This window comes from Ovis aries, chromosome 22 (assembly GCF_016772045.2).
Source record: "Ovis aries strain OAR_USU_Benz2616 breed Rambouillet chromosome 22, ARS-UI_Ramb_v3.0, whole genome shotgun sequence".
Classification (NCBI taxonomy): Eukaryota; Metazoa; Chordata; class Mammalia; order Artiodactyla; family Bovidae; genus Ovis; species Ovis aries.
In genome coordinates this window covers 15,311,334-15,325,787 of record NC_056075.1, presented here as the reverse complement: position 1 = coordinate 15,325,787, position 14,454 = coordinate 15,311,334, and the positions used below count along the sequence as shown (strand labels likewise).

The following is a 14,454-nucleotide window of genomic DNA, read 5'->3' as shown; positions in this document are numbered from 1 at the left end:
GTGTGTGACTCCTGAGGCCAGGACGTAAAAAGCCGCCGCAGCTTCTGCCTTGCTCTTTCCATTCATTGATTGACTCTTGCCAGCACTGGTTGCTGTGTGCAGGCTTTCTCTAGCTGTGGCGAGTGGGGGCTACTCCCTAGCTGTGTTGTGCAGGCTTCTCGTTGCAGTGGTTTGCCTTGTTGCAGAGCACAGGCTCTAGGCAATGGGTTTTAGTAACTGGGCTCCGGGGTTCAGTAGCTGCGGTGCACAGGCTCCAGAGTGCAAGGGTTCAACAGGTGTGGTGCACAGGCTCAGCTGCCCACTGGCATGTAGGATCTTAGTTCCCAGACCAAGGATCAAACCCCTGTCCCCTGCCTTGGCAGTCAGGCTCTTAACCCCTGGACCACCAGGGAAGTCCCTGCCTTGTTCTTTTGGACTGTTCACTGTGGAGGGAGCCAGCTGCCATGCTGTGAGGATGGTAACATCCGGAAGAGAGGAAGCGAGGTCCCCAGAAAATAGTCAGCACCAGTTTGCCAGTCAACCACAACCATTGTATGTGTGTGCTTAGTTGCTCAGTCGTGTCTGACTCTTTGCAACCCTAGCCCACAAGGGGGTCTGTAGCCCACCAAGTTCTTCCATCCATGGGATTTTCCCAGCAAGAATAGTGGAGTGGGTTGTCACCTCCTCTTTTGAGGGATCTTCCATACCCAGGGATCTCTTGCGTCTCCTGCACTGCAGGCGGGTTCTTTACCACTGAGCCACCAGGGAAGCCCAAGCATCATTAAAACAGAACTATTTTATCATAGTATGATCTCTATTTTTTTTTTAAAGAAAAATAATGCAGGGACTTCCCTGGTGGTCCAGCAGTTAAGAATCTGCCTTCCAATGCAGAGGATGTGGGTTTGATCCCTGCTTGGGCAACTAAGATCCCACATGCTGTGGGGCAACTAAGCCTGCATGTTTCAACTAGAGAGAAGCCGGCACGCCACAATGAAAGATCCTGCATGCTACAGCTAAGATCTTGTGCAGCCAAGTAAATAAATAAATATTTAAAAAGAAAAGTAGCACAGATTCTTTGTAGAAAATTTATCACAAACAGAACCGAATCATCTGCATATAGCCTCTTCTTCACCCAGTACTTTTCTATTTTTCCTTCTTTTGAGCCATGCTTAGTGCATTTGTATGACCATTTTAAATGCCAATGACATGATCATGTGAGTTTATTCTTAGTTGAGAAAGTTCAAAAGGACAAAAAAATTTCCAACTAAAAATTTTCCTCTCCACCCCCAATCCTGAACCCCTATGTCAGGCCTGGAGAATCAAAGAAAAACCTTGAAATGTTATGAAGCAAGATCTATTTATAGATCTTCATTGGGAAGACGAATCTTAGACAACAACAGCAGCAATGACAAGTTCTCTTTTTGAGCCTTACTATATGCCAGACACACATACTCAACACTTTACATTGTCTCATTAAATCCTACGCAAAGAGATAGGTGCTTTTTATTATTGCCCCCATTTGCAGATGAAGAAACTGAAGTTTAATGAGGTCGAGTAACTAGATCACACAGCTGTTCCACAGGGGAGCCAGGATTTAATTCCCTGTTATTCTAATTCCACCATTCATCCTCCTCTTCCTCATACCACCCTACCATCCACAAGAGTGAGGGGCAGCTATTTCATGCAAGATAACTGATGCCTAAAGGGAATACAGCTGGAGGCTTTAATGATAGAATGCTGATCTTATTATTAGCTAGATGGAGAAGGTGTAAGAGGAAGGTATCATAGAAGTTAAGGGCACAGGCTCTGAAATCAAGGTGGCCTGCATTCACATCCTGGCCACACCAGGTGACCTTGGGTGAGTGACTTAATTTTTTCTCATCTTAGTTAGATGTTTCTTCTTTCATCTGGTGTGGAAATAATAATAGTATCTACCTCAAAAAATTGTTCTGACAATCGAAAGTTTTAATGCACAGAACATGCTTAGTCCAGTGCTTGACATGTAGTCAATGTTCAATAAAAATGACAGCTAACATTATTCAGTGCTTATTATCAACATAAGCCACTGTTATTGGTGACGGCAGTCAGTGGTTGGCAGCTTACACTGCTGGGTAATTTGTAAGGTAGATCTGGGAAGAGATAGGTAACAGTGGGGCACACATGGCAGGAAGGGGAAAGGGGGGTCAGTGATGGTGTTGACGGAGTTAAGCAATCAGACACTCAGCCTGCCCAAGAGCCTGGGATCAGGGCAGACACAGCGGAGTAGGATCATGCCTGCTTAATTCTGCAGTGCCTCTGAGGAACAGGAATTGTGGCACTAACAGAAGTTAATATATTTCCCCCAAATAGTCAGTACCAATTACCTAGTTTGGGTAAATATGGTTACCTGGACAATTAATTCAGTGCCATTCAGCTGTTAAGAAGAAACCCCAGATAACCATATTCCACTGCCCATACCTGAGGCCGGCCAAGAACTCCATGACGGCATTGTAGTTGCCCATGTTCCAGCAGCATTTGGCCACATGAACCAAGTACGAGAAGACTTCCCGCTTCTCCTCCATGGAGCCCGCCGCGAGGATCAGCCACGTCACCCAGGAGCTCACCTGTAGAATGCAGAGAGGGGTGTCCACTGAAACCAGGCCAGGGAAGCTTGACACATACTTTCTCATGAGAAAAATGTTGTTGCTGTTGTTTTTAAGTCACTTTAATGTTAGGAAGTGGAGGACCCTGCCAAGAGACTGAACTGAAGCTCTAGCTCCATCAATGCTTTGCAATGGGGTTAACCTCTCTGTTAATCTTCACCTTTAAAATGAAGCTGAAAGGTAATTCATATAATCCCTTTTCATCTATAAAATTCCATGAGACCATAGGAAAACAAGGCCTAAAGGTAATGATGATTTAAATGTATTTGACTGATGGAGCAAGAATAAATGCAATCAGTGCACTTCACACATGAACAAAAGTCCACTTGTCAAAGAGAACAATGCATAATATTAAATGAAAAAACACAAAACCTTTTTGAACTATCTTACACAAATGCATTATCTATTATGCTCCTCCAATGACTAAATACTAGAACCAACATAGCACTTACGTTACTATTCATACACTTCATATATGTTAACTCATGTATCTCTCACAACAATCCTCAGAGTCAGGAACCATAATTATGCTCATTTTATAGATGAGGAAACTGAAGGACAGAGGGCCTAAGAGACTTGCTCCAAGTTCCCAACCAATAGGTGGCAAAGCCTGAAACTGAACTGAGGTGTGTGTCCGTGGTGGCTCAGAGGTGAAGAATCCGTCTTAGCCAAGCAGGAGATGCAGGTTACAGGAAGATCCTCTGAGGAAATGGCAACCCACTCCAGTATTCTTGCCTGAAAAATCACACCGAGAGAGGAGCCTGGCAGGCTACAGTCTATGGGGTAGCAAAGGGTTGAACAAAATTGAGCACACACACACGAACAATGAGATATGTGTCCCCAAGGTGTCACTATTAACTACTCACTAAACACCTAATATACATACCGTTCTCCTCTAGGCTTAAATTTAGTCCAATGTGATTTGCTTTTCTACTACACAGACTGGAGTATTAGTTCAGTTCAGTTCAGTAGCTCTGTCCGAGTCTTTGCGACCCTATGGACTGCAGCACGCCAGGCTTCCCTGTCCATCACCAACTCCCAGAGCTTAAACACACTCATGTCCATCCAATTGGTGATGCCATCCAACAATTTCATCCTTTGTCGTCCCTTTCTCCTCCCACCTTCAATCTTTCCCAGCATCAGAATCTTTTCCAATGAGTCAGTTCTTCATATCAGGTGGCCAAAGTATTGGAGTTTCAGCTTCAGCATAAGTCCTTCCAATGAATATTCAGGAATGATTTCATTTAGGATTAACTGGTTTGATCTCCTTGAAGTCCAAGAGACTCTCAAGAGTCTTCTTCAACAACACAGTTCAAAAGCATCAATTCTTCTGTGCTCAGTTTTCTTTATAGTCCAACTCTCATATCCATACATGACCACTGGAAAAACCATAGCTTTGACTAGACGGACCTTTGTCGGCAAAGTAGTCTCTGCCTTTTAATATGCTGTCTAGGTTGGTCATAGCTTTCCTTCCAAGGAGCAAGTGTCTTTTAATTTCATGGCTGTAGTCACCATCTGCAGTGATTTTGGAGCCCAAGAAAATAAAGTCTGTCACTGTTTCCATTGTTTCCCCATCTATTTGCCATGAAGTGATAGGACCAGATGCCATGATCTTAGTTTTCTAAATGTTGAGCTTTAAACCAACTTTTTCATGAGAGCCTCTTTCACTTTCATCAAGAGGCTCTTTAGTTCTTCTTCACTTTCTGCCATAAGGGTGGTGTCATCTGAATAGCTTATTAATATATCTCCCAGCAATCTTGATTCCAGCTTGTGCTTCATCCAGCCCAGCATTTCATATGATGTACTCTGCATAGAAGTTAAATAAGCAGGGTGACAATATACAGCCTTAATGTACTCCTTTCCTGATTTGGAACCAGTCTGTTGTTCCATGTCCAGTTCTAACTGTTGCTTCTTGACCTGCATGCAGATTTCTCAGGAGGCAGGTAAGGTGGTCTGGTATTCCCATCTCTTTAAGAATTTTCCAGTTTGTTGTGATCCAAACAGTCAAATACTTTGGTGTAATCAATAAAGCAGAAGTAGATGTTTTTCTGGAACTCTCCTGCTTTTTCAATGATCCAGCGGATATTGGCAATTTGATCTCTGGTTCCTCTGCCTTTTCTAAATCCAGCTTGAACATCTAGAATTTCATGGTTCACAGACTGTTGAAGCCTGGCTTGGAGAATTTGGGGTATTATTTTGCTAGTGTGTGAGATGAGTGCAATTGTGCAGTAGTTCAAACACTCTGTGGCATTGCCTTTCTTTGGGATTGGAATGAAAACTTACCTTTTCTAGTCCTGTGGCCACTGTTGAGTTTTCCAAATTTGCTGGCATATTGAGTGCAGCACTTTCCCAGCATCACCTTTTAGGATTTGAAATAGCTCAACTGGAATTCCATCACCTCCACTAGCTTTGTTTGTAGTGATGCTTCCTAAGGCCCACTTGACTTTGCACTCCAAGAGGTCTGGCTCTAGGTGAGCGATCACACTGTTGTGGTTATCTGGGTCATGAAGATCTTTTATGTACAGTTCTTCTGTGTATTTGTGCCACCTCTTCTTAATATCTTCTGCTTCTGTTAGGTCCATACCATTTCTGTCCTTTATCAAGCCCATCTTTGCATGAAATGTTCCCTTGGTATCTCTAATTTTCTTGAAGAGATCTCTAGTCTTTCCCATTCTATTGTTTTCCTCTATTTCTTTGCACTGATCACTGAGGTAGGCTTTCTTATCTCTCCTTGCTGTTCTCAGGAACTCTGCATTCAAATGGGTATATCTTTCCTTTTCTCCTTTGCCTCTAGCTTCTCTTCTTTTCTCAGCTATTTGTAAGGCCTCCCCATACAACCACCTTGCCTTTTTGCATTTCTTTTTCTTGGGGATGATCTTGATCACTGAATCCTGTACAATGTCACAAACTTCTGTCCATAGTTTTTCAGGCACTCTGTCTATCAGATATAATCTCTTGAATATATTTGTCACTTCTCCTGTATAATCATAAGGGATTTGATTTAGGTCATACCTGAATGGTCTTGTGGTTTTCCCTACTTTCTTCAATTTCAGTCTGAATTTGGCAATAAGGAGTTCACGATCTGAGCCACAGTCAACTCCTGGTCTTGTTTTTGCTGACTGTATAGAGCTTCTCCATCTTTGGCTTCAAAGAATATAATCAATCTGATTTCAGTGTTGACCATCTGGTGATGTCCATGTGCAGAGTCTTCTCTTGCGTTGTTGGAAGAAGGTATTTGCTATGACCAGTGCAACTGGAGTAGAATACTTAATAATAATCTACTGTTAAAGTCCCCCGTCTACGGTATGCAGCTTCAAAATCCTTTGCTTAATCTCTAAGATTATTTTGCTGCTACCTATACTTGGGTGCTCTGACACTAATGTTCACTTAAGTTATTTTCTCCATCCTGGTTAAGGCCTCAGCTGATAAGTTCTGTTGTTAGTAGATCAAAGCCTTGGTCTTAACCTTGATCCCCCACCCCAACCCCCTCCATGGCCCACTAGTTTTACTTGGTTCAGCAACAATGCCGAAACCTGGGGAGCAACTCGTTTCTCTGGCTTGAGTGAGAGTGAAGCCTGAACAGAGAAGGTTACAGGGGGAGAAGTTCAAGGTCTAAGGAACACTTCTCTGCCTCCTTTCCTCCAAATAAAATGAGAGGAATGACTGGCATTTAGTACTGGCAGCAGCCACAGAGGGCAGCCCAACCTCCTTCTTCCAGGCCAAGAATCCAAGGCTCGTGGGAGAAATTGACTTGTTAACGTCACAATTCTTATGGATGTCAAAACTAGGACTCTGAGGCTGGTGCTCTTTCCTCTAATGAAGGGAAGCTAGTTTTAGTAAATTTGGCGCTGGTAGGTCCTTCTAAGCACTCAATAAGAGATGCACACTTGAAGACAGAGATGGAATCAAAGGAGAAGGTACCAAGAAGAGTATCAAAACATAATTTAAAAAATGAAAACAGCAAAACACAAGAGATCAGTGCTAACCACACCTTTCCTTTCCCTATACAGAAACAAATAGGAAACAGCAACAGAGATTTTCCATGCTAGCACAGGGTTACAATCTGGTACCAGTCAGGAGCACTGCAGTAATAATCTGTATCTTCTTTTCTAAAATTGGCTGAAGCAAAAAGTGATGGGCCACCTGCTAGCCCTGAGCCTAGCCCCAGCCCAATAGGCTCTCAGCAGGCACCACCACTCTCCACCTGTTCAGATTTAGCTGAGCTCTTGTGAGACATCAGGGAACAGATCTGGAATCAGACCCCTAGGATGAGCCAGAGTCCAGACCATCCTGCAAAGAATTAAGAGCCTCTTGGGAAAGAGATAACCTTTCGTTTGGTCTCCTGGGACTCCTCTGGGAGCACAGGGATTTTCAGAGCCAACCCCTCCCCTGCAGCTGTGAGCAATCCCTGGCTCACTGCTTCTCAGCCTTGTCCCTTTATCTACTTACCCAGTTACCAGTCACTTTTGTGGAACTCTGGCTCTCTAGACCAAGACATTATATCGCCAGTAGAGACTGTTATTAAAGTTTTCAATCAATTCTTCTGTTGGTATGATCAGCTTTTGATAAGCCCTGTCCACCTGATGTGAAGAGCTGACTCAAAGACCCTGGTGCTGGGAAAGACTGCAGCCAGGAGGAGAAGGGGGTGACAGAGGATGAGATGGTTGGATGACATCATCAACTCAAGGGATATGAATCTGCGCAAACTCCAGGAGATAGTGAAGGTCAGGGAACCCTGGCGTGATGCAGACCATGAGGTCAAAAAGAGCTAGACAGGACACAACTGAGTGACTGAACAGCAACAACAGCAATCCTGCCAAAAGAAGTCATCAGAAAACACTCAGAATTACAACGTCATTGACTCTTTGAGCTAGACATTCAAATCCATCTCCTTAAAATAAAGATGAAATGCTTAAAAATTTAAAGTTGTTCTTCAAAGACACCCAATGCATTACTTCTTGAGGCCTCTGGCCGTATTTTCCTATGGCTTTAGCTCCTTTCCTGTTGAACTGGATGGAAAATCAGTGTTTCTGCAAAGTCACTGTTCTTTCAGGCTATTTTGGTACCACACAGTGACTTCTCAGTGCTGTGACCTGAAAGGGTTAACACATCTTCCCCTGGAGAGACCTGCTTCACAGACACTCACCATCAGTGTGGTTTGTGCCTCAGTCCTGACCACACATCCAGATTTATTTCCTATCAGTCAAATTATTTTCCATATACTTTCCCACAATGCTAGGAAAAAAATAGTGATACCATATTTCACATGGAAACCTAATTTAAACCAACTGTTCCATCTCCAAGTGTGAGTCCCTAGGGCTTGGTTATTGAGATTACGTAAGCACTGCTATCATAAACACATGCACACACACATACACACACAAATACATAATATCTGCCTACAGACTTCGGGAACAATTCTTACTGTGGCCTAATGTATTAATAATTTCACAAGCATTAAGTAACAAGAGTGCCGCCACTAATTCTAAAATACGCAAATTCTAAAATGACGCAAAAAGAAAACAAGGATTCAGTGATGGCTGTAAAATGTAGACCACAGCATAAACATGGCAATATTTACTAAGTGGATGAAGGAATGTGTTGCCAATCCATAAAGACTTTCAGGAAACCGCACAGAAAAACACACAAAAAATCGCATGTGTACAGGACTACGACTCAAACACAGGGAACAGTCCTAGAGCAGAAAGGTGTTACATGTGGCAGAGTATTTTGCCTCACTGCAATGGTCAGCATGGCACAGAGAGAGAATCTGGGCCCTAGCCCCGTTCCTTCAGTGTCCCTCCCAGAGGCTCTGTGCTTACCCTGACGATCCTGACCCCTTTCTACATGGCTACAGCTCCTCCATAACTGTTTTCTTTTCCTTCCTTCTCAGGCCTTTCTCAGTACTCTGAGGCCCTCAGACTGAACAACTTGCTCTCTCTCCCCACATCAAACACCTTACTGGCATCATATAAGCTCAGTTTGAGAGGAATGTTCTTGCTCCATTCAACGTGACCTTTCCCTGGTCCACCACACCTTGCCTATGTCCTTTGTAAAGCTGAGTCCTTACCCTGGCCCTGGAGGCCCCAGTCTGTTCTTCAGTCTCACCTTGGCTCTCCCCACACCCCTGCTCTTGGGGAGGCGAACCAGGCTTTTCCCATCTTAGGGAGCTTGTACTGGTTGTTCCTTCTATGGGAAGGTACCCCGTTCCCATCCCTCCACCTCTGCTTTAGCTAACATTGACTCATCCTTTAGGCAGAACCATGCTTAGGCCTGTAGCCAGGCACCCTGCCCTTGCTCCAGGCTATAGAGGCCCAGGTTGGCCCTCATTCAGCTGTGTCCCCCTTCCCTCCAAGAGAATAAGAAGCCTGTGGGCAAGAGGGAACATGTCAGCCCACCACCAGATCACTCACCCCTGTAGACCAGTATTCCCAATCCCCTGTTCAAGCACCCCACTTCTAGAATGGCAAGGGCCTGATATCTGGATCAGACCTCCTGAGGGTCAGTCATAACAACAGGCCTGAAGACTGGCCAAGGGCGGGTAGTATATGGACAGAGTTTACCCTTGGGCCTGAGGTGTCCACATGATACAGGCTTACAAGCCGGGATGGAAGGCGTAGGTGGGCAGGCCACAGGCTGGGGTCTGGCGCCTTTCTTTGTACTTCATCCTGACTCCCCTAAAGTCAGGGGGCAGGGCTGTGTTCAGGAATCTGATGAAAGCCTCACTACCTTGGGGAGGCTCGCCCTGACTTCCCACGTGGGCAGGGTCCACACACTCTGTGCTAGGTGGTGCCCCAGACCCCTTGCGCTGTCAGCACTGTGTTCCCTGAAAGGCTGACTTGGGGGCTGCTGTGCTCACCAGCAGCACAGCCCACTCCAGAGGCTCAAGGGGAGTCACGTGTGAATGCGTGTGACCTTCCTGGGAAGGCCGTTCTGACGGCTCACCTAGCACCTCACGCACAGCCTCCTCTGGCTTCTCTTTCACTGGATGTTGGACCTTGAGTCCAATGTCACGTCTGCACTTGGATTCTCACAGCGGCACACGTTTGCCTCTGGCTTATTTTTGTTATATTTGTGTGCCTGACTCTTTCACATGGATCTCTTCTGTCTCCCCTCGCACCCCCACCCAGACCTCCAGGGCAGAGACCATCTTTCCCACATCCCCAGTGTGGGGATGTTCGGTGCCCCTGACCAGCAGGCAGGCCACTCGGAGTCCCAGGAGGCCGTGGGCAGAGAGGATTCTCAGCCTTCACATGGTCAGAGATTATATTTGGGAAAAGGCCTGAACACTTCCTACTGCTGTTCCCAGGTCCAGAAAAGGGGGACCGATGACTTCCTGCCAAAAAGTTTTTTTGAATATCCTGAGCAGAAGTTTTTGTAGAAAGATGATCCTTTGTAATGGGTATCTGGTCACCTTCACTGCAAAGTCCAGGCTTAAATGGTAAAGTCTAAAGAAGGCCATGAAGTCTGTCTAGAAAAGCTCCTCTGAAGTGGATTGTGTGCAGTGCATATCTTTATCCACCCTCTACAGAGCTTTCTTAGAACAACCCTTGAACTAGGGCAGTTGGCATACACATGCAGGTAACACACACACACACACACACACACACACACACACACATGCACACACGCACACACACACATCTCTCCCTAGGCAGCACTCCTCACAACAGGGCACGTCTGCATCAGAATCTTTAGGGTGTTTATTCAAATACAGATTACAAGGCCCCCTCAGACCTAGAAACGGGACTCTCTAGATCTGCAGACCAGGAATCTGCGTTCTCAAATGCACTTATGTGGAGAGCTTTCCCTGGGATTCAGTGTCCCTTTCTGGGCCCCTGAGCCTCGAGTCAGGAAGCATCGCTTCTGTAGTACCTGTCCAGTACTCTAAGTCACCACCTCTGTGACTGCACTTGAGGCTGGAGCTCTGACCCGTTTGGAACTCAGAACCTGGAGCCGGCAGGAGATGGCATGGCACAGTGGTGAGGAGCATGGGCCTCGGAGTGGACCTGTCTTCAACTCCCAGTCCCACGGTTACTCTGTGCAGGTCCTCGAGGCAAGCGATCTACCCTCTTGGAGATTCCATTTCTTTTCCAGGAAAAGGGGAATAATAATATTTACCCCATAAAACTGTCATCAGGATGAACCTGGAGACTATATCTAAGACCTCAACGTGGTGCTCAGTGTGTAGTTAAGGGCTCAACAGAAGTGGAATACTGCGGCCACCTGCCGCTTCTATAACCACTATTGGTACCGCCATCTGAGTTCCAGGAAGCAGAGCACAGAAATCCAGGGAGAGGAGTCTCTAGGTCTCAGTTCCTAACTCCATGGAAGGAAGGAACCCAAGGCTGGATCAGGAAGAACCTGTAGTAGCCTTAAGAAGGGTTTGTCCCCCAAGTGCAAGCCTGTCCTAAAAGGATAGTTCACCTATTTCCTGTTCTCTGAAGGCTTCTCTGACTCATTAGGAATAAAATATCATTTTTCCTATTTAAATTGCTCAATTCATATACACGTGTAGATTTATCTATGTGATTAATAGGTGTATTGATAGCATCCTCCCTGAGGATGTGAAGTGAGTGCAGAAGAAACTCCTGTCCTGCCTGGCGTGGTTTCTCCATAACTTTGCAGGGAGAGACTCGGAAAAATGGAGACGCTTAAAGGTGGCTTCTGGAGAAGCCCTAAACATGTTCTGGATTATACCCACCCCGTCTTCCCCTCAAACTGCAGCACAACTGTCTGCAGAACAAACCCTCCACCTCTTTTTTCCAGCCCTCAGTCCTGGTACCATCTGATCTAAATGTACATCTCCAGCATTAACTCTGACTGTTTCCTGCTACTCATCCGTCTGACATCCCAATCCTACTCCATTTCATACCATTTCCTATTCTTGGCCTATTCCTCCTATCTCTACGGTGTGGCTCAGTCTGCTCCTTGCGCTGTGAACACGTGCTTGTTTCCCTTTGTCTGTCCAACATTTCTTAGCTGAACTGCCTTTTCTCCACCTCAGTCTATGCAGATTACATGAAGCTGCACCCATACCCCCCACCTTTAGGCCTGGCCTCAGTGATTTGTTCAAAGATGGGTATAGAACCCAGGTCAGGCCAGCCAGAAGTCTCCTTGAGTCTTCTGCTGAAACTGCTAGGAAAAAAGACATGATCTTTTCATCAGAATCATAAACTTCAAAGATATGAGCCTGGAGCTATCAACAGCCACCTTTGCCACAATATCAGGAAAGCCTGCCTGAGAATGAAGCCAGCACAAATGAAAGATGAAAATAGATTCCTGAGACTATTGGTCAGATTCCTAGATCCAGCCATACTTGAAGCCCTGAGACTATTTCATTTAATAAATGAACAAATTCCCTTACTCTGTTTGAGCAGGTTGCTGTTGCTATTAACTTGTAACTGGAAAGAAAAATTCTTAACTTTCTTTATCAGATGACCCTCATTCTTCCAACAAACACTTACTGAGTATTTACCACACAGTGCACCACGTAGGATAAATACGGTATCTCCCGTGGAGAGCTTGGAGCCTCATGGGGGGAAATAATATAAACAAGGAATTAAATAATAGTGTGGTTGATATCATGACTAGGTAAGTACAAGGCCAACTTTACCCATTTATATGCAACCATCTTTGCGAGTCCAAAAGGAAGTCCAGTCTTTTTACCACTTCTTGGTCCCAGTCAAACCCCCAAAGCACTTTGTTTATACCTCTATACAGTGCTTATTCTTCCCAAGCAGTTACTGCATGCCTGTGCACTTGCCAGGAACATGCTAGGCATGGGGGCAGGAGAGGTTGGATCAAGTATGAGAAAAGTAAGTTAGCATGTTCTGCACTGCAATGAAGTCAACTGTATATATGTCCACCTTCTCTAAATAGTCAGCTCCTTAAAAATAGGCACCATATCACTCAGCCGTCTTTCTATTGTTTGCAGAATGTCTTCCCTGTAGTTTGCAAAAGATAACTGTTTATTCTCAAATTCTTCAACTAAAAATTCCCTATATACTCAAAAATTAGATTCTAAATCACTAGATTTACCGTTTTTAAACCACACTTTTCATTAATCTTCCATTTAACCAAAAGCTTGTATCATAAGCTTGTATTACATGTGACTATTCCCAGGATGTTAACTCTAGAAACTTTGACAAGTCCACAATTTCCCACGACATACTTAAACTGCCTTTTGGTATAAAGCATTCAGTTATTATAAGTTTTTTAAATGCTTTGCTGTTCCATTCCTTGTGTATTACATTACTTTTAAATACTGAAGTATAATGGGCATATATTAGTTTCAGGTGTACAACATAATGATTCAATATTTGTATCTATTATGAAACAATCACCAGAATAAGTCCAGTTAGCATCCATTACCATACATACACAATTTTTTTCTTGTAATGACGACTTTAAGATCTCTTAGAAACTTTTAAAAATGCAATATGGTGTTATTAATGATAGCATGTTGACTACCATTATATACATATACATATATATATATATATATATATATATATATGGATGGATGGATGTGAAGTCGCTCAGTCATGTCCGACTCTTTGCAACCCCATGGACTGTAGCTCGCCAGGCTCCCCCATCCATGGGGTTCTCCAGGCAAGAGTACTCGAGCGGATTGCCATTTCCTTCTCCAGGGGATCTTCCCTACCCAGGGATCAAACCTGGGTCTTCTGCATCATAGGCAGATGCTTTACCCTCTGAGCCACCAGGGAAGCCTTGGTAAGGGTAAGCGTGGGCAGCTGTGACTGGCACATTTAGCACGGCCGAGAGGAGCTACCCCACGTCTGAGGTCAGGGGCAGGGGCCGAGAGTGCCAGGCTGTGAAGGCGCAGGAACGGCTGAGAGGAGCGACCCCAGTCAGAGGTCAGGGGTGGCGGCAGGGAGGAGCTACCCCATGCCCGAGGCCAGGGGAGGCAGCCAGGAGGAGCAACCCCACATCCAAGGAGTGGTGGCTGCGTGGGTGCAGGAGGGCCTAGAGGAGCTATTCCACGTTCAAGGTCAGGAGGGGCGGCAGTGAGGAGATACCCCTCATCCAAGGTAAGGAGCAGTGGCTGTGCTTTGCTGGAGCAGCCGTGAAGAGATAACCCAGGCCCAAGGTAAGAGAAACCCAAGTTAAGACGGTAGGTGTTGCAAAAGGGCATCAGAGGGCAGACACACTGAAACCATACTCACAGAAAACTAGTCAATCTAATCACACTAGGACCACAGCCTTGTCTAACTCAATGAAACTAAGCCATGCCTGTGAGGCCACCCAAGACGGGCGGGTCATGGAGGAGAGGTCTGACAGAATGTGGTCCACTGGAGAAGGGAATGGCAAACCACTTCAGTATTCTTGCCTTGAGAACTCCATGAACAGTATGAAAAGACAAAATGATAGGATACTGAAAGAGGAACTCCCCAGGTCAGTAGGTGCCCAATATGCTACTACAGATCCATGGAGAAATAACTCCAGAAAGAATGAGGGGATGGAGCCAAAGCAAAAACAATACCCAGCTGTGGATGTGACTGGTGATAGAAGCAAGGTCTGATGCTGTAAAGAGCAATATTGCATAGGAACCTAGAATGTCAGGTCCGTGAATCAAGGCAAATTGGAAGTGGTCAAACAAGAGATGGCAAGAGTGAACGTTGACATTCTAGGAATCAGCGAACTAAAATGGACTGGAATGGGTGAATCTAACTCAGATGACCATTATATCTACTACTGCAGGCAGGAATCCCTCAGGAGAAATGGAGTAGCCATCAAAAGAGTCCGAAATGCAGTACTTGGATGCAAGCTCAAAAACTACAGAATGATCTCTGTTCGTTTGCAAGGCAAA

The 14,454-nt window shown here is 45.1% G+C and overlaps 1 protein-coding gene and 1 non-coding gene across 6 annotated transcripts in view; both read right to left on the bottom strand.

Moving 5' to 3' along the window:
• The window catches only part of PLCE1 (phospholipase C epsilon 1), a 374,028-nt gene that overhangs the window by 97,092 nt on the left and 262,482 nt on the right, over positions 1–14,454 (bottom strand). For all 5 annotated transcript variants that reach the window (XM_060405024.1, XM_060405025.1, XM_004020045.6 and 2 more), the window contains one exon: positions 2,437–2,582. In XM_060405024.1, the coding sequence (XP_060261007.1) occupies positions 2,437–2,582 (146 nt within the window). The remainder of the gene's footprint in view (positions 1–2,436; positions 2,583–14,454) is intronic.
• On the bottom strand, positions 13,280–13,351 carry TRNAH-AUG (transfer RNA histidin (anticodon AUG)). The gene has a single exon. It is a non-coding gene; the product is annotated as a tRNA-His (tRNA).